The sequence below is a fragment of the Helicoverpa armigera genome, chromosome 24 (assembly GCF_030705265.1).
Source record: "Helicoverpa armigera isolate CAAS_96S chromosome 24, ASM3070526v1, whole genome shotgun sequence".
NCBI classification, from domain to species: domain Eukaryota; kingdom Metazoa; phylum Arthropoda; class Insecta; order Lepidoptera; family Noctuidae; genus Helicoverpa; species Helicoverpa armigera.
In genome coordinates this window covers 4,148,444-4,169,086 of record NC_087143.1, presented here as the reverse complement: position 1 = coordinate 4,169,086, position 20,643 = coordinate 4,148,444, and the positions used below count along the sequence as shown (strand labels likewise).

Sequence of the window (20,643 nt, the reverse complement as noted above, 5' to 3'; positions counted from 1 at the left end):
TATTGCTCTTAAGCAACGTTTCTGTGCCAAGAAAACTTCGTTTATTAAAGTTGAATTGCCCCATAATAATAAACCATATCGCAAAACTGATCCTATATAACCATGGTAAGCAGCAATAGCTGTGGATTGTGTAGCAGTTTTGTTAAGCTGTCTTAGTGCGTAAACGAATTTGTTTATTTTTGAACATACGTAATTAATATGTGATTTCCAATTGCAGTAATTGTCTACAGTTATACCTAAGAATTTAATGTCAGTAGTTGGACTGATTACTGTATTATTATATTGCACGGTAATTTTTTTGGTCACGGTTTGATAGTTAGAAAATTGTATATATTTAGTTTTAGTTAAGTTAGCCTGTAAGTCGTTGTGTGTTAGCCATTGTATTACATGTCCTAGGGTTTTATTAACCTCTTCTTGGTGGTGGTTGTTAGCTCGGTCAGTGTTAGGGATAATAATACATATGTCATCTGCAAATAAGATACATTGGTGGGGTGTTATATTTATGTATAATAAGAATAAAAGCGGTCCCATAACACTACCTTGTGGAACTCCTGATCTGTTATGCCGGTAAGTGGATTTACAAGGTACGGATACTAGATTAGTGTTGAGGTGGTTTATTTCAACACATTGGGTTCTGTCTGAGAGGTAACTTTGTATCCAGTCCAGGGCAGGTCCTCTTATACCATAGCGTTGACATTTGTTTAATAGGACTGAATGGTTAACATAATCAAATGCCTTCGACATGTCTAGAAATAGTACTGTAACTGGAATTTTATTATCAATATTTTCTGTTATGGTCTTCATTAAAGAAAATCCGGCAAGTGTAGTCGACTTGTTTTTTTGGAAACCATTCTGTTCTTCCTTGATGACCTTAAATTTATTTAAAAATGCAGTAATACGGTTATGCATAAGCTTTTCATATATCTTGGAGAAAACAGGTATTAGAGTTATTGGTCTATAATTGGTTAATTCAAGGAGGTCATCCTTTTTGTAAAGAGGTTTAACTATGGAAATTTTTAATTTTGTTGGAAACATCCCTTGAACAAAAGATAGATTTATGACATGTGCAAGAGGTAACGCTATAATATCTGCACACACTTTTAAAATTTTTGTGCAGACTTGATCATATCCGACCGATTTGGTGTCGTTAAGAGTTTTGATTGCTTTAATTACTTCTGTCGGTGTGCAAGGTTTTAAAAATATGGAGGAGTTTATGTTTTCAACACTATTATAATTTGCATTGCATTTGGTACCGTTTTTTGAAGTATTAAGTGTAGTGTAGTACTCATTAAAGATATCTGCTATATTATTTGGATCACTTACGATCTTATTTTTATGTTTGATATTTTTAATACTCTGAAAGCTTTTCATGTCATCATTTTTTTTTCTTGATAATGTCCCATGCCGCCTTGCACTTATTTTTAGCTCTATTTACGTATATATTATTTATTCGTTTTTTAGACATAGTTATACACTTTTTTAGTACCTTATCAAATTCTTTGTATTTTTTTATTTTTATATCTGATTTTGTCGTGTAACTTTCATACCTTAATTTTCTCTTTGTTACGCAGGACTTTCTGATGCCTTTTGTTATCCAATTTGGACCTATAGCGTTAGCATTTATTTTCGTTGTTACGAAATGTGTTCATTTCATTGTTACGAAATGTTATATTGTGATGGATGTGAATATAATGAGGATTTTATTTATTAGCTTCTTAGTGAGAAATAAATTTACCCCAACACTCAGAGACATTTAATGATTCCTAAAGTCACTCCTTAGTAACAGATTCTCATACAAAATCTGCACTAAGGAACGGCTTAAGTAACCATTTAATGATATAACATTTATGCGAGAGGCATGTAAGGGAAATATATAAAAAAAATCAATGGTGTAAAAATATAGTTTATCAATTGTCTACGTGCGAGGTTTAATAATAATAATTATTGGCTCAGACTAAATGCAAATGCTCAGAAAATGCTCTTTCAATAATTTCAATTCCACTAAGCACTAACAGATACACGTTTCATTAACTGTATTAAAATCCGTACAACTCCATTACGTTAACGAACCTTAAAATTCATAATATTCTTACTACACTCTCGAGTCCATGTTTTTCTTTTATCGTCGGATTAGCATGGGAATCATGGAAATCCACGGTAACATCTTTCGAGTACATCGTTGGCGCACACCCAAGGTTTAGCGAGTAAGCATCCAGTATGGAAATCGTATTCAAATTCCTAGACTTGATCAAATTACTCCACTTTGTTACAGGAGACTTGAAACGTGGCAGAACCGCAACGGATATTTCGACCTCGCCGTCTTGCGAAAGATTATCTCGAGAATCGATTCTCGATAATCAGAAGACCAGTTTGATTCGATTGTTGAATGTAATCGAGACGAAACATGAGACTGTTACAGAAAGACAAATAAGTGAGAATGTGAGTGTTGTGGATAGTAATATGGATAGAAATAAAATCGTTGTGGATAATATTATATAAAATGAATAGTGCATCAAAGAGACTGGCTGTAAAGAAGAATCAACAATGATCAAAATGACAACGCTACACTCAGTGTTCGTTTGCATGGCGCTGCATTTTATTGGTAAGTGAATATTTAAATATTTGGAGTAATTCCAGAAACTTATATTTTAACTTACGATATTCGAATAATAGTATTTTCAACAATGAATTCAGATGTTGTTTATTTGTTAAATAATTTAATTGTATTTCTCTTCTACTGTTTACTTTTAATGAGTTCCTCGATGCAATTTAAACTTTTCTCCATAGCCATCGAGATATTATAACTTGAACGAGAATGGTTCCTATGAACTTACATGGACTTAATCAATTATAAGACTTAAAGGATACATAAGAGGACGCTATATCATGTAAAGTTTCTTTACCCATATGTGCATATTTTCCACAAAGTAAGAAAAGTTCTTCATATTTTCATAGTCAACACAAATTCTATTTGTTCACCGCATTGAAGTCTGCTAACAAACACGGTAAAATATTCACAGCTATCTTGAAAACCTCTTAACGTTCCTCCGAAAATACAACAAAAGCATTAAAGAACAGAAAAAGCAAATAACGCACAAAATATACGCAAAATGATCCTTCACGAAACACAAATCCTTACATTTTTAAATCTGAACGGGAAACGTGTTCAAGTGTCCGACGAAAATTCCATTACCTCAATGTGTTTCAAAGATCCCTTCAACGTCTGGAAAAGAATATATAATATCTTTGTACATTGTTAACATTCGCCACAAGATTCTGGTGTCTCATTATCGTTTAAGAATATTCGTTTGTTCTCCCTTGTTTGGTTTCAACATTCTTTTGCGAACTCCCTCGGGGACGTCTCAAATTAAGATCCTATCTTCCGAAGTATTTATATTTTTCTTTATACTCATAACTTTCTTGTTCGGTTGATTTAGATTAATAAGGGTGTAATTAGTTTTCTTTGGCTTTGAGTTTGCTTTAAGTGGTGGGAGATCTAATTAGTTGATAGTTTGTGAAACATGAGGGGCTGATTGGTTTGATTTATTGCTTTTTTAAGCAGAATCACGTCACGTCACGTCGGTTCTTCTGACGACGCGACGATGGCAATATTTGCTATTGAAATTAATATGAGAGAAAAAAATGTTTTTTTTTATAACATATTTCCTAACAATTTACCTAAGTATTTTTAGACAAAAGTGCAAAAGTTCTACTATTTTAACCGTAAAAGTATAAAAGACAGTATGTAAGACCACAATCTCCAAGCTCACAGAGCTTCAACAGCAAATATCGGATAAAAGATAGCACTGCGCATAAGTAGCCGTTTCAATCTTCCATATTCGAAATGTTTCGAAATTCAAAATGTTTCGAATCGTTCAATACTGGCAGGAGTTGCATCTATTTATTATATTTTATGCGTTCCATATTCGAAGTTGCTGAACTTTTTTTTAAAGTAGGTCGTTTGTTTTAATGGTTTCAAGATGGCGTATAATAGGTTTATTCGAAGAAGCGGTTGCTTTTGGTTTCACTTGCCCTGAATTCCTGGAATAAACTTGAAAACCTGGACAAAAAGTCATTTAAAAATATTCTGAGTGCCTTTTGTATCCATTGATATCACTAAGTAATAACATCCATCGTTTTGTCTATGACATTATTTCTATCAGTACAAGCATTCACTAAAGCTTCTTGAAACTGTTCACAGAATCCATTCACACAAGTAGGTCCTCATGCGAGTAGCAACACATACGGAACCATTAGTACGAGAGTGGTGCTTGACCGATATATTTTTATTTTATTTTCTACACGTTTATCAAGAGTATCCAATTTAGTTTTTAGGGTTCCGTAGCTGAAGGGTAAAGTGGGTCGTTATTACTTGGCCTTCGCTATCCGTCAATCTTTCACCAGGATGTAAGTATCTCATAAACATTTATAGTTAAAAATATGAAATTTTCACAGATTACGTTTTCCTATTGCCAAAAAAGAAACACTTTAAGTGGCTCCCACAGAACGAACGCGACTTTTTGGGCTTTTCTTAGTACGGCACTCTTCGTGTGCGAGTCAGACTCGGACTTGACCGTTTTTTTTCTCTCAGTCCTTTGACATGTGCGTGATGGAACTTTAATCAAGCATTTTCACTATTATATTCTAGAACATAAAACATTGTTTTATCGTTTTTCTTTCATTCTTCATTAATAGCCAACTGTAGCCTAGTTAGCTGTTGAGTTAGAGCTCTCTCACACTGCAAACTTTTAGTCGGCCGATAGTTTGTTTGGGCTCATAAATCAGTATGAAGATGAATGGTAGTATGCACATTACAAAAAATCGGGTAATTAGTCGATATCAGAACGACTGAAAACAGTAATTTCAATCATGATTTTCTTTAAGAAAAAATTGCCAACTATCGGGTTAACTGTCGGCAGACTGGTTAGTCGGCTCTTGGTAGCATTTTATTTTTTGAAAATCGTGAATTCTATCATAGTTTTTAGTCGGTCTGATACCAGCGAAATAGGTACCTAACCTTTGTAATGTGAGCACTAAAATTCACCTTCATACTGACTTATGAGCCTAAACAAACTATCGACCGACTAAAAGTTTGCAGTCTGCATGTACTCCTATAGGTCATACCAGTGGCCGTTTTATTAAGTTTAATTTGTTCTACTTCTCTGAAAACTAAGGAGGAAGTTTAAAAACTGGTATGTTCTACAAACTAAATCAAAGTTACGTGACTCGCACTAAGCCGAGTGGAGCTTAGTGGATGGCGCACTTCTTTTTCAACCGACTTTGCGAAAAAAGGAGGAGGTTTTTTTGTTAAGTTGAAGGGTTTTGAGGTTGGAGGAGTCATCCAGCTTTAGTGGTTAAATGACAAGCTAATAACGTTATTGTAGAAATCTTTTCTTGACTAGTTTTCGCCGGTTTCACTCCCGTTTTGTGAAAATTACTTCGCGCGTCACGATCAGACCAGTATTTGCTGAGATTTGCATATCCAAGCAAACAATAAAACTCTTCAGCTTTATAAAATTAAAGTACACACACAAGTATATACGCTTTTCGTAACGTGACTGTGATTTTTACTACTCTGTCTAGCTTCCAATTCAATAATTAAGTTAGCGTAAAGGCAAGTAGTCATGAGGACACATAAATAGCACTACTAAAACTCAGTCTGAATCCGTCAAAAGGCAGGATGCTAATCCAATCAAATACGAAAAAAACGTAATCTCGAAAGACTGACAGCCAGATTCAATAACTCAAACACTTTACTGCCGTACATGATGAAATGAATCAAAATAAATACACAGTAATCCACAGTTATGTTTATCCAAGCTTTCTACATAATAACGCCCGATTACACCGACAGCATAAACCACCGTTTGACTTAAAACAACTCATCATGTGTCTAGCCTTTTTGCAACTATGTTGGGGTCGGGTTCCAGTCTAAACGGATACAGCTGAGTACCAGTGTATTACGAGGAGTGACTGCCTATCTGACCTCCTCAACCCAATACCCAATACCTTAGTAAGACTGGTTTTTAGACTTTTTTGGCTTCTGATTTCCCGTAGCGACTACCAAAGATGTTCAAATGACAGCCGGGAACTACAGTTTATCGCACCTTCCAAAACACGGAAGAACTCGTTATGACAAGATGGTCAGCACGGCCCAATCTTTAATCTTCAATTGATCTACGTAGCTTTGACTTAACCACGAGCTCTTTCGTGAAAATTCATAGTAAACGGTTGTTTTAACAAAACGGACGTTTATGTTGTTGGTGAATTTTGCCTTACTCTGACGAAGGAATAGGAGTTTTTTTATTGTGACATCGTAAACAGCGGTTATATTTCGTTATGTACATTTATAAAGAAGATAATTTAGACCCTATGTTCACGGTACTGTGGGAATAAAAACGTTTTGTACGGTATTTTGTTTGTGTTTAATGTTTTGAGAGTTATTGAGAATTTAGGAGAGGGCTTTTTTCTGAATATGTATGTAGGCTTATGTAGACAGTTTAAGCATTTATAAAAATGGTTTATTAAGGAGGTCTAGAAAAATACCTAAAAGCGACAGATATTTATTTTTCCTTCTTTAAATACGTCATCTATATAAAAGGAAAACTAAATGTGCATCGTTTAGCAAATATCTATAAAATGGATTTACCCATTTCATTTTCTGTTTCCTTATCCTTATCTCTTCCCAATACACAATCTTTCAAACTACACCAGTCCAAGATATCTCAAAAATTATTATTAATATTTTTCAAACATTTTTATTTTTGCATACCTTAAGATAATACACCACTTAATCTTAGCTATCCCGACTCTTAGCAATAAATCCTCAGTGTGGCTCAGAAAAGGTATTATTGTAATCTACCTGCTAAATGTGATTATGTGTGTGTAACTGTGTGTGTGTGTGCGTGGGTCAGACAAATACTGCCGCAGAAAGAAATAAAGTGTCTGGTCCTTTTATAAGGAAATATCAACTAGTTTTGTTGTGGTGACTATTCTTAGAATTTATGAACAAACGATTTAAGATTATTGTAGCGTTCAGTAAGGTTATTGTGGATATTATTTTTTTACTTACTGTATCCTACTTATATGTATATATGTATATAAGAAGTTAAATGACAATGGAATAAAATACATACATATAAATGTAGTCACCTCACATGTTTTCATGGAAGTAGGCATAAATTACGAAAGGTCGCCTTTGCAGTATACTTAGTCATTTCTTGCTTAGGTGGACATATTACACAATCATGATCCTTATCCTTACTGGTGAATATTTTTTTTAAAACATTTGTCACCCAATCGGATTTTTTTTTGGTCATAAGCTTCCTCAACTTTCAGCTAACCGATATATAAAAAAATCTTCATACAAAATTTAAAAAAAAAAACACTGTGGTCCTTTCATATTAAAATTGAATAATTGCTACAAAAACAAACCACATTGCAGAGGTTTTCTGGTTTTGTAACATGACCTCACTCACAATTGGCAATTAACTTTAAAAAGTATTCTCTTTAATTTCCATTTTTGAGCTCGCGGTTATAATAATTTCGCCATATGAAACCGAAAGCATACCACTACATCAAAAACACATATTAAAACCGCAGAATACAAATAAAAGCTTATAAAAATACTGTATAAATCGCCAAATCAGCATTACTTTTCCTTTGTTTTAGGCTCCGAAAATCCTTTGTTAGCAATCATTTCGTACAATAGGTCAGACTCCGACTATTTTTATTTTTCTCTTTATTCAGTCCCGTTGAAGCGTGTAACCTCGGGTATCTGAAATACAATTACTGGAATTTGTATTTGTATTACGAATTAGCGTAGGATTGTTTAAAGGTCAAATTGTTTTAATCGAATTATTATTTGATTTTAAACGCTACTGGTGAATCAACAATTTGCTAGTATCTGCCTCAAGCAGATTCACTTACGCTGTGTGAAAATTACTTTAGCTTTCGGGGAAACTATCTTTATGTGTTAAAGTGATACGGAGCTAAATCTAGTATAATAAATTATTCTATTACTATAAATATTTGCCTAAGATTTATTTCATATAAAAAGTTCATGGCCGTAATAAAATAATTAAACATTTTCGTCTTCAAACAAAATTTCCGAACCATATAACATACACAAAACCAAAAGACTGAATCCCTAATACACATACCTTCACATAATTACTGGGACTTCAAAAGATAATTTTAATTACAACACAAACGTATTGTAAAAACCTTTTGGCGGAGACTCGCGTAAATCTGTTGTTAAGGAGAACACAGTTACACGCACACAAGTAAAATGTGGCTAATAATAACATTCCAGACACACACAGTATTGTTCAATACAAACCCATTATAAACGTAATTAACAGCATTAAATTCACCATCCTTCTTAGAATTAATATAATTACATATTTACGTCCCATTGTAAAACATCCCCCTGTGCCCAAAGATGTTGTTATTTCTCATCCCAAATTACCTCCCAGAGGTCCAAAAGGATTTTTGAGAGCAAAATCGCGTGGCCATAAAGAAAGAAAAGTGTTGAATAAATAAAAAAGCTTTCATTTTTATTGCGTACCATTTTTTGGTACTCCTACATTTTTCTTTGGTGCTTAAAATGACTGTTTGGCGTGACTTATTATGCTTATTTGTCTTTCTTTACCTTTTATGGCAACTGCAGAACTATTAATTGGTGTGCAAGTTGTTACCTAGTTGTTACCGTGATTACTGCAAAGATTTCTCCACTACCCGCTTCATCACTTTCTTTAAAAGCATTGCAATCTGATTCTTGTTTTTCCTTTGTATCTCAGGGGTCTGTCTTTAAGACTCCGTATTTTTATTTTATTTCTACAATCCATTAACTCTTTTCTGAGTAATTCAGTTTGAAGTTAAGTGTTCTAAACCAAATGTACTTAGTCTAGTTTGTTAAATTGAATTTTGCCTTATTGAAACTCGGAAACTCTTTAATTGTATTTAGGTACCGATCTTCAAATTGAATAATGAGAATTTTACCTGTCAAAAACTGTTTGCTCTATGTAAAAGTCTTACACCCAGGTTCATGTAGTTAGACTAGAAAACAATACAAAAATAGTTAAGAAAAGACTAGGAATATAGTTTTTTTTTTTATGCATCGAATATATCTAGGTACCATACATCGGAAAACCGGGCCTTATGGCATACCTTAAAACAAAACTACACCTACATATAAGAAAATTACAAGTCTCAATATACCTACCTACCAATAGACATTTAGAACGCCGATCCCTTCGGAATGAGAAAGATTAAGCGTAAGACGATCTATGTTTCCTTTGCCTTCCGTATACACATTTGCAGCATTAACCTACAATATAAATTAGGGCAATAATCGGAAAGGCAAGGTATTTTCTTTGCGGTGTTTATTTCTTTTGTTTATAAAACTGCAATTGTTAACGGTGGTTAATCACATTGTATTTCATGAAAGTGATATAAACTCTTTTGCAAAAAAATGGCCACTTATGATCAATTTGATATTGAGGACTTAAATTTTGTTTTAATGGACTGCAGGTTTTAAACTACCAAACACTAGTGTCATATTATGTAATTGGAAGTTCTCTATAGTTATTCAGAATTGGAATTGTTCATCCTTTAAATTACTTCATTGTTGAAACAATATACATTGATTGGTTGAAAATGTCAGTAATATGACAGTCAAAACGTATGCAACTATTTGTCGCCAAATGACAATAAATTCAAAATGGCGACCACAAATGTCAAAATTTCATAATTGAGTCTTTGTTCATTGGCCGCGTTGCATCTTACAATTAACCGATTTTTTATGAAAATAGGTATCTGCCTAACACTCCTAGAAAAACAAGCGTGATACAATGCTTTTACTAGTTTCAAATATTTCCTATCTTCCTTTATTTCTCCATTTTGGAAGGCGTTGTTCGTCGACGTATCAATCAATCAAATTCCTTCAGTGTATACTGCCGTTGCGGTTGCCTAACATTTAAGCATTAAGCATTATTGAAGATTGTGTTGTATCATGCTAAAACGATGATGTTACGAAGCAAGAGTGATGGGGAGATATGGAATTTAGGTCAAATTGAGGTCTGTTTGATATAGATGAAGATTAGGAGTTGTTGTGTCATCTTACAGTCGTTTCTGTAACTGTTTATTCGCTTACTAGTGCTAGAATTTTCACAGTAGCTCCATACAAGTGATGTTAAATTGCTATCTCTTAGTAAGCAACACAATAGATAGATAGAATATTGGAAGGAACGACCGTAAGTAGCGTATGTAATATGAATTTGTCACGATATAAGAGCTTGTATTAGTCTGTTTTTTTTTTAAGATGATACTGATATAACTAGGAAACCTTATTTAATTATATCTTATTTAGCTTATGAGAATGTGGTGAAACTCACTTTTCATGATATAAATGACTAATGACTAGTGGTTTTCCGCGGTTCCATCCGCACTTGGTTGAGACCTTTCACGTCAAAACTACTGATCCGATTCAAATGTTTTAATTGTAAAGGTCGCCGGAAGACGCTGGATGCAGGTCGCCTCCACATCTGTGGAGATCTAAGGGGGAGGCCTATGTTCAGCAGTGGACATCCTATGGCTGAGATGATGATGATGATTCCAATGTTAGATACACAAATATTAGAGAAAGGACATAACTCCTATAGGCTAGTTTTTATCTTGTCGTGGGAGGTGATTCTCCCGGGAAATAAATAAGTAGGTAGGTACTTAAAATAAGGTATTCAGTCGTACATTCAAAGTGTTCGTATGTATTGTGTTACCTATTCACGTGGTCTTCTTTACGTGAAAATCGTTTTATTGGTATATTTTCACCGATAAATCTTTTTCTTGTTGCCAAGTCATTTGTCAATCTTTATTAATGCTAAAAGGTTGTTCCGTTTGTTCGTGGAAACGTTAATGAAGTCCGTAGGGTAGTCGAATAGTTTTATTTCCTTTGTTTGTGAAAAAATAAAGACATTTTTTTTTTTCAATATTTTTTACTTGTAAATATTAAGTACCATATCGAGTAGGATGTAAAAGTAAAGTAGACAAAAGAGCGAAAAGTATTTATTTTTTAAATAATTCATGAAAACTTTTTGTCAAAGGAACAAAATGTATTACGAGTTTCAATATTAATATTTCCTTTGATCGTTTCATTTGTACTTTAATTTGTTTCTCTTTATTTGTGTTTTCTGTAGTCCATTTTTCTACGCCTCATAATAATGACACTCGTGTTCTCTAAAACCAACTTTAATGTTACTATCACAAGGTCCATTTTCACCATAAAACAGATTTTAAATAGACAAATATTAAAACTGCCGGTTCCACTAAGATTTTTTTTTTTATACTTACCAAATCAAATACACACGCAAAATCATACCTTACCCCCATAATAAAACCAATATCAATAAACTTAACAATATTTACGACTCCACCCATACAGGGCGAAAAACACGAGTCAATCACTTTCAGGAATTACGAGTACCGTCTGAGACCGGCCTAATAACATTATCATAATATACCATAACCGCAGTATCTTCATATAATCCAAATAGGCCACAGGCCAGCGATGGATTGGGTAAAGCTGACCAAGGCTGCCTATAAATTGCTCCATCGCTTCATGAATCATTCGAACCAGAAAATGGAAGTGACACCAAGGTACGCAAAGATCTTAGAGCGGTTAACTTACTGGAACCCCCTTGTACACAAATCCCGCAAATAATCTGTTTGTGTACGCCCGAGGAGCAAGGGGCGACCTCACTCCTGCATTTTCGATCTCATGGTTACGAACACTTACGACATAACTTGACAATCACAAGCATATTATGTAAACTCGATACACATAAATATAACTAAGAATATGAGCAGTGTTCTTGTATATGTGGCACGGCAGTGGCGTATCCAGTTAGTTAAATTCTCTTAGACAAAGATATATATTTACTACGGAAGTTCATGTGTTTTTTTGGTAGAGATTTTTTGGGAAAAAATTCTGCTGACTCGATAGGATTTGAAGGAAAACAAATGTCTATTTTTCTGCAAAAATGGTTGTGGGAAAACGAATGTAACATAATAAACTCTGGGGAATGATACGGACTTTTTTGGGAGTGAATTACCATAAATTGTAATAATCATTGTGCGAAAGTTATTCGAAATAAAATATATTCTATAAATTCAGCAATATAAAAAATAAAATTGTTAGCATAGTGTTTATTGTACTTGGAATAATTGAAATAGAAGCCCGTACCTTTAGTTTATTTTTTCAGATTATTTATTCAAAATTACTGTTTATATTTTCATATAGCTTTCCAATACAAAGTTTACTATTTCAGCACTCATTTTCTGAAATATCAAATTTTATTAAAAGTTTAACCTCATTCATGTCATTATAAAATTGCCTCTTTTATACATAAATGTTACGCTATTTTACATCAACGATTTTTAGGGATCCGCCCAACTTAGAAGATAATAAAAAAAAACTATTTTTATAAGTGCAAAAACAAACAATATATCAGTCAATTTGTGGTGTCGTTAGACCCAACTTGAAATAAGAAGTCGTCAATAAATAATATGGGTTTTATTGCTTTTTTATTATTATTGGATTGCGAGAAACTCGAGGGCTTTTCATGCCCAGCCCGTCATTCTATTGGTTATAAAAAGGTGGCAACAGAAAATAGATTTAAAAACCAGGACGATGAACACGATATTATTTTGAGTTTATAAAAAAGAAAAAAAATAGAAAAGTATAATTTATTTAGAAAAGTTTCTTAATTTATATTTTTAGTGAACTACAAAAAAAATCATTTGTTACAGGATAACGTGCTTTTTTAATTCCAACACAAGGTTTAAAAAAAAATACTTTTAAGCACGCTCCCAGTCGACACTGATCATGAAGAATTTTTGGACGCATTTTGGTTATAATGTAAATAACTCTTTTATATATTTCCTCTACTAGCTTCGATCCCCTGATCTAATCTTAGTAAATTGTATAACGGAAGCCATACTGCGGAGCAGGTGGCAATAGTTCCATGTAAAATATTGTTATTCAGCCGCCATCTTAGAAGCTGACACCAACCTAGTTTGCCGAAGGTTTCGATACGAACAGTACCCGATACAATATCAGGAACATCGTTTGCTCTCACAGTTTGTAAACACAATTTTTGGTCCTAAACAACTAACTGATCCTTTGGTATAATTTAGGAAATTATTTTAAGTGAGAATTAATATTGATAATTTATTGTTGGCTGTGAGCTTATAATATGATTGGAAATAAAATCAACTACAGCCAACTTATTATAAAACGTGGTTTTAAAAAAGTACCAGCTTTTGCACCAGGACTAGGCCACCGTCCCGAACAAAGTTAATGGGACTAAACCTAGATATTACTAATGCAAAATTAAATTATTATAATTTTTTTTTTTCGAAGCTCTTTGCCTAATCATCTTACAGAAAACAGGATTATATTAGACAATTACACATTCCCACACAAAACAGACCATTCATACAGCCATAATAAAATAGAGTGCTTACTACCCCACTGCCCGGTTTACGAGAATCTGTTACCGTAAAATACGATACCAATATTAATACGTACGGAACCTTAATACGCTGTTTAGTTTATTACTACTGCCGTTTACTGCCACAGATTATGTATGAGTGTGCTGTCCAAATGTATGGGTAATGGTTTGTCTCTAATACATATGTTGGTTTAGGAAGCTTTTTATTTGATTAAAGGCTCGAGCAGACCGGATGCGTAATGCGTACACCACCGCTTGCGTAACGACGCGCGTGTCTACGTTACGCAAGCCGTGTGGCCTGTCTCATACATTTCCATACATTACAACTCATGGTTACGCCGTAACTACGCGCGTGACTACGCGCGTGGTTACGCATACGCATCCGGTCTGCTCGAGCCTTAAACCTGCCCCTAGAATGCAGACTAAAGTCGGCCGATAGTTGGAAAACAAAATCCGTTGTACCACAAAAACTTTTAAACGTCTGTTGAACACTTGTCTTAAAGAATGACGGATTATGACGTTGAAATAAGATTAGACAGCAGCTTAGACAAGTATTCAACAGATGTTTAAGCATTTGTAGTAATGCTCAATCGTGAATGCTATCAAAGTTTTTAGTTGATCTAATACCTTATCGTTGTAATGTGAGTACTCTCATACATCTCCATACTTATAAAGAGCCCTAATAAACAGTCGGCCGACTAAAAAGTTTGCAGTGTGTTCTAAAGTGTATGGTTGGCTCGTAATAGTTGTCTCTTTTGATGAAGTTACGCTAAATCAAGTTATAGGGAAATTTCTGAGAATATGAAGTGGTGAGGTACGTTCTCTTGTGTTTTGTTTTGTCATCGTTTTGAAGGAAATAAAATTGTTGAAATAAGGATTTCGAGGAAATATTGCATATTGCGAAATCTTTTAGAGTATTACTTTATGAAAGAAATATACAAGGCTTTTATGTAATTGGTATGTATGTAATGTGGGAACAATTTTCTGAAATAAATCATTGTTTAATTTTATTTAAGTATCTAAAATAATATCATTTTCCTTCAAGATTATTGACATACATACCTACTGAATGAAAGTTTCTGCGTAATTGTCAATATTCATAACCTTTATATATGTTATAGCAGTTTATAAATAATCAAGTACCGATATGTTTACCCATAATACAAATAATAGAATTGTAAATTTTTCAACATACCAGTTTACAAAATTTGCTTTGATATTTACCTTCATTAGATATGTATTTATAAAATATGAAATTTATATCAATTTTATAAGCGAAAAGCATGAAGAGTAATGTAATATTATGTAGGTCATAATGTGACTTTAATACCATGTAAGAAACAATAAAATAGGTAGATGAAATAAACGGTTTAAAATATACGATGTCTTTGGACTGCAGCCAAGATTATGATGATGCATAGGATACGATTGTCTCATTACTCCCTGTTACTGTCAGCTTAAAGCGCTAGACCGTTCATAGTGATATTTTTATAAGTTTTCGTCACGATTTTTTCTAATTTTATATCAAAATTTATCTTTCAAATAATGCTAGCGATCTAGCAACTAATAATTTTAACAGATTATGTTTTTCATTTTCTGAAATAAATATATTTTTCTTTCCATAAACTGGGATTTTGTCACAGTCACTAATAAATTGTAGTAGTGGTGGCCAAAAATATTTCCTCTCTAAAAATGTTGTTTTTTACTTTGATTACTGTATAAAATGGTCTAATATTCTAAACTAAAATAATACTCTTTCTGTCAGACGCTCCGTTTGCTCTCTTATCCCATATAAAAGATAAAGTATTAAATGTCAGATTTTCCTCCATATCCATTTGCTTCTCAGAATTTAACCTAAACCCAAAAGAAAATAAAGAACAAAGAAAACGCGACATCATATCAAAAATAATAAACGTACCCCAACCAATAACCATACTCGATGAGGAATGTTACCAGTGAATTGGGATAAAACAGGAACGTTATAACTTTGCATTTAAGCGTATAAAAAGCAAATAAACATTCCAAGAGCCCATTAACTGGAGGCTCGACATTCTACCGATAAATTGAATTCCATTCAATTGAGGCTATGACTCTTCCTTATTCTGCCTCGAGACAAATCACCTCATTAATTCGGAAGCACGGAACCTCACCGTTTTGTCTTTACGCTGAAGTACTCCAAAAAATTGACACAACTTCACAGAGATATTGGGTTACAAAAATTTTTGCTTGAAATTTTGCTCAAATTGTTTCCTCGATTTTGTTTCGTTTTGAAATGTATCCGTGTTGGATGGATACGGAACGATTTTTGGTAATGAAATGAAAATGTTTTATCGTAAACCTTTAAAATATCAGAGCTTGTCTTACTGATCTACGTTTAAAAAAAAAACGTTTTGAATCCTCCTGAAGTCACGTGAGACACATTTGACCTCTGGTACACAATGACTAGTAGTCGAAAAAACAAATGACTGAAGCAAAACACAATTCAACCAATCAGAACACTCCAAACCTACATTCGCACCTTACACTATTATTCTAGAACACAGACCTTGAACATACAACAAACCAACTTGCAAGACACCTCTAAACTTATGACAAAGCCTTACACCTTGTCACACATATCAGCCTCTTGGAAGTTTCCAGAAATTGATACAGTTTGTAATGTTATTGCAGCTACAAGCAACTGTGACCGGACAGTCTGTATTTTAGATACAGCTGTTGGCTATATTCAAGGTGCTTTGAAAATATGTAGTTTAGGAGGTGACTAGGTACCTATACAGTTTTTTTATTATACTGTAACAAGTGTTAGACACATACATAAATGAAATCGTATGAAAATAAAAGCACAAACAGTTATAAAACTTACGAAAGATGAAAATAACTGATGTAGTAAATAAAACTTTATATAACTAAAACTTTTCTTTCTCCTTTCAATCTTTCGTAAGGTTATCTGAAAAAGATCGTTCTTAGCGAAAGGCCGCCTTCAAGATCTACTTTAATAAGTACTAAGAAAAAATGTTAAAATTCGTGTGTTTTAAAGTACATCTGTCTATCTGACCTAGTCGTACCTAAGTAACTCAGAAACAAAAACTGCTAAAAAATTATAAAATTATTGTCCACGTATACGGGACACGAACATATTTTTCTCAGAATTTTACAATCATATTTGCACTCGTAACTGAAAATAATTTCAGCATGAACCTGAGCCGATACTGAAAACATTTTCACGGAAACCCCAATAGCCTTTTCCACATACATGTGAAATTCCTGAAGTTACAAAACACGATGAGATAAAATTGATAGAAACTTTGTTTGGACATGATTAAAATGGATAAAGTTCCAAAATTAGTTTTAAGCCCTTCACTACAATAGTTGGAGCGAAATTTATCCAATCTAAAGTAGTTAAATCGGCTGATGTGTTATCAATTTTCAGATTAGATTTTTTGGATTATTTTTGTTCTTCTGAAATGGTGTGATAACAAAAACAAGTTAGAGCAAAAGTTCATTTCCTGTTCTAATAAAAACTTGTTTTTCCAAGCTTTATTCCAGTGTCTATAGCTATAATTTCTCATTTCGACCTCGAGGCGATTCTTTTAAATAAAAATTGCATCTTCCAAAGTAATACTTGGACTCCAATTTCTAGCTAACAATGATTTTTATTCCTTTGTTAAAACCGTGGCCGCAAGAAGATAGCCTGATTGAAATTCTCAGTTGTATAAAAAAACCTTGTTTGAAACCTGGCGGATCGAGATTATATCGTTCGTTGACTCTTTTAATAGAAATAGTAATTGTGGAATAAGATTTTCTAGGGCTTGTGGTTATATTGAGCTGAGAAAGTTTCCCGGATTTATTTTTCCCATTGAAATTGGCTTTTAAGACACACGGCTGTTGCCAACTATCTATTTATCTGTGGATTTGGTTACTGAAGATAGGAATTTGACATTACTTGTTTGTTTCGTATTTCAAAATGCGATCTCTAGTAAGCTAACGATAGATAGAATATTGGGCCCTAAGTTAAGAATGGGAGGATACATGGATTGTGTGAAGAAGATTTGTACGGATAGAATGCTAATTACGAGACCACGACGTATAGAGAACTATGGAAGTAAAAGACATGCTGCACCGATGCCGAATATGACATTGAGAGAGCTGCGTGTGTTAAAGAGAAGAGTGATAAATCATGAAAATCCGTTAAATGAAAAACAAATGCTGTGTATGAGAAAACTACAAAAATGATTCATGACATGACAAAAAAAAATGCTTTACAGAGTATACGTAAAAGGTAAGATTACTAGAAATGACCCATCAAAAGGATTCAATACATCAAAAAAACACTTAAATGAAATAGTAACATCCTATAAAAGTTTTTAGCTCTTTCCTTTTTGTTGAACAATTGTCGCCGATGCGATAACGACGTTCTATCCTCAGTCTAACTTTAGTATTCAACTTTCTCTTATGTCTTTATTTCTTTAATTGAATTTAAAACGATCACTTTGGAATTCATGCCGTTTCTAGATTATTCAATTTCAGGAACGAGATTTGTGAAATGTATTTTTGATGGGGTAATAGTTTCAGTTTTTTTGTTTCTTATTATTATTTAGCTTTTGTCAGTGACTTCATGTTGTGAATTTTGTGAATATGTTGCTCATGAAGTATCTATCTTCATGTTATGCTATCTGCTGTCAAAATATTATCGATATTTGTCTAGGCGTTTTGAAGATCCTCCTGAAACTGACAGACATACAAATAACATCTTTAGAATAGTATTCTGCAAATTATGGTGTAAGCATGAAAATATACATTTCTCAATATTTATCTTAGTATATATTTTTTTTATATCTACAGAAGATATTTTTTTATATAAAGATAGATCATTCTTTCGCCTGATAGAACCTAATAATGTTGTAAGTATATTGAAAGGCAATCAGACAGAAATAAGAAAATAACTCGCTTGGACGGGTCACGAAATAAATTGGAAGACGACGTTGTTCCATGAAATAGGTACTATTGCTAGTCTATAAATATTTGGTAGATATACGATTATTTTTTTGAGAAATTAGAAGCTACTTTTAACTTTTCTTAAGTTTCTAATATTACTTCAATTCTTCCCAAAGTTTCTAATTTTACTTCAATTGTGATTAATTCAATTAAAATATTGTCTTAATTTTTTCACCTAAATTATCTGCCGTAATGCAAAATGCATTGTTCAAAAATTTTATACAAAAGTACGGAAATATTAAAGGAAGGTAATAATACCAAAACATGCAATCCTATTATATCTGAATACATTATTATAACCATCTCCTTTATTCTATAAAGAGCTGAAAAGCTACAAAATAATAGTAAAATATAATTCAGTTATACACACACTGCAGCTTTTTAACGATGGTTTACAATTTACCCTATTGTGCTTGTATCAAAAGAAAAATATGAACTGTATTAGCTTGTTCCTAGTTTGTTAAGCCAACAGCTAGCGAATAATACTCAAAGGAACTGATGATTAATGACGTAACACTGTAATTTCGTTCACTAACAAGCGTTATTTTATATATTTAGCTGATTTAAATGAAATTTCCATACTTAGTCTAGAACATATTTATGCAGTTGCGAGAATCAGTTTTCCCGAGTCGCGGGTGGAACTGCTAAGATCGGCTACTATTTAATAACTTAATTAAAATCTCTCGATATTACTGTACAAAAAACACAAAACAGCAAGAAATAAAAAAACAAAATACCCGACTGCACACTAAAAAAAGAGTAAAACAAGCCCCACAATAATATTGATCAATACAACTTTACTGAATATAATTTATAAATATTGATGGAAAGCATCGCAGGCGGGGACCAACAGAGGCTTATTTATAGTCATTTCGGTTGTGCATCATTTAGCAGAATTTTCGTTGGTGGCGGTCAAGGTGGTCCCCGCCTGCGATGCTTTCCATCAATATTTATAAATTATATTCAGTAAAGTTGTATTGATCAATATTATTGTGGGGCTTGTTTTACTCTTTTTTTAGTGTGCAGTCGGGTATTTTGTTTTTTTAATAATAATTCTTTTATTTATAACTTTTTAGCTGTTTTTATTTAACGAAAATGTTGTAGATGTAGAAGACTATGTATATGTAAGTACCATTTTAAATTATTTCGACGACATTTGGCTTTAGATTACGAGTGATGTTACTCCGCAACATAAATTTACCGCCAATGCGACGTTCAAGACGATCAAGACGACGTTCATGCATTTGATCAAGACGACGTGATTGTATCGCCAAAAGAATCGCTTTTTGCTTGCTAACGCATGAGTTGCTTTGCGTTGACGCAGAATTAACATGTTCCCGTGGGAATTTTGAGAAAAAACGTATCCTATATTAATTACTCCCGTGATTGAAATGAATCTAATGATACCGCATACATATTTTTTTAAAGGGAAATTTAGAAAAAATATCCCGTGGGACTTTTAGGATAAAATGTATCCTATGACACTCCCGTAATCAAGACAAATCTAACGATACCTCATACATCAAAATCCATCAAGCCGTTTAGGCTACAGGAGGTCACAAAGGAACAGACATACATACATACTTACATACACTCGAAAAACATTACCCTCCTTCTTTGGCAGTCGGGTAAAAATATATTTATAATAGAGATGGTTGTACTCAGGTGAAAATAACTTACGTTTTGTTCCGATACATAAAAATATGCAGCAGCTTTTTAACGATGGTTTACAATTTACCCTACTGTGCTTCTATGAAAAGAAAAATATGAACTGTATTAGCTTGTTTCTAGTTTGTTAAGCCAACAGCTAACGAATAATACTCAAAGGAACTGATGATTAATGTCGTAACACAGTAATTTCGTTCACTAACAAGCGTTATTTTGTCCTGGTTTTAATCGGTATTAATTGTCGCATTGCGTATGTCGATGACAATGTGATTACTAACAAGTATTTTGATGTATTGATCCGGTTGGATTGTATTTTGATTTTGAGTTATTTGACAAGCTTTATTCATATTAACACTACAAATGTGAAAGTAGCTCTGTTTATCTGTCACGTCTTTGGTACACAGAAAAGTATAGAACCTGGGAAAGGACATAGGCTACTATTTATTCGGTTGCGGGAAATAGGTGCATC

The 20,643-nt window shown here is 33.2% G+C and overlaps 1 protein-coding gene across 1 annotated transcript in view; it reads left to right on the top strand.

Moving 5' to 3' along the window:
* LOC110379298 (uncharacterized) overlaps positions 1–20,643 on the top strand; it is a 113,715-nt gene that overhangs the window by 38,814 nt on the left and 54,258 nt on the right. Inside the window, exon 2 of the mRNA XM_049850363.2 lies at positions 2,273–2,602. Coding sequence (XP_049706320.1) covers positions 2,545–2,602 — 58 coding nt within the window. The 5' untranslated portion in view covers positions 2,273–2,544. The remainder of the gene's footprint in view (positions 1–2,272; positions 2,603–20,643) is intronic.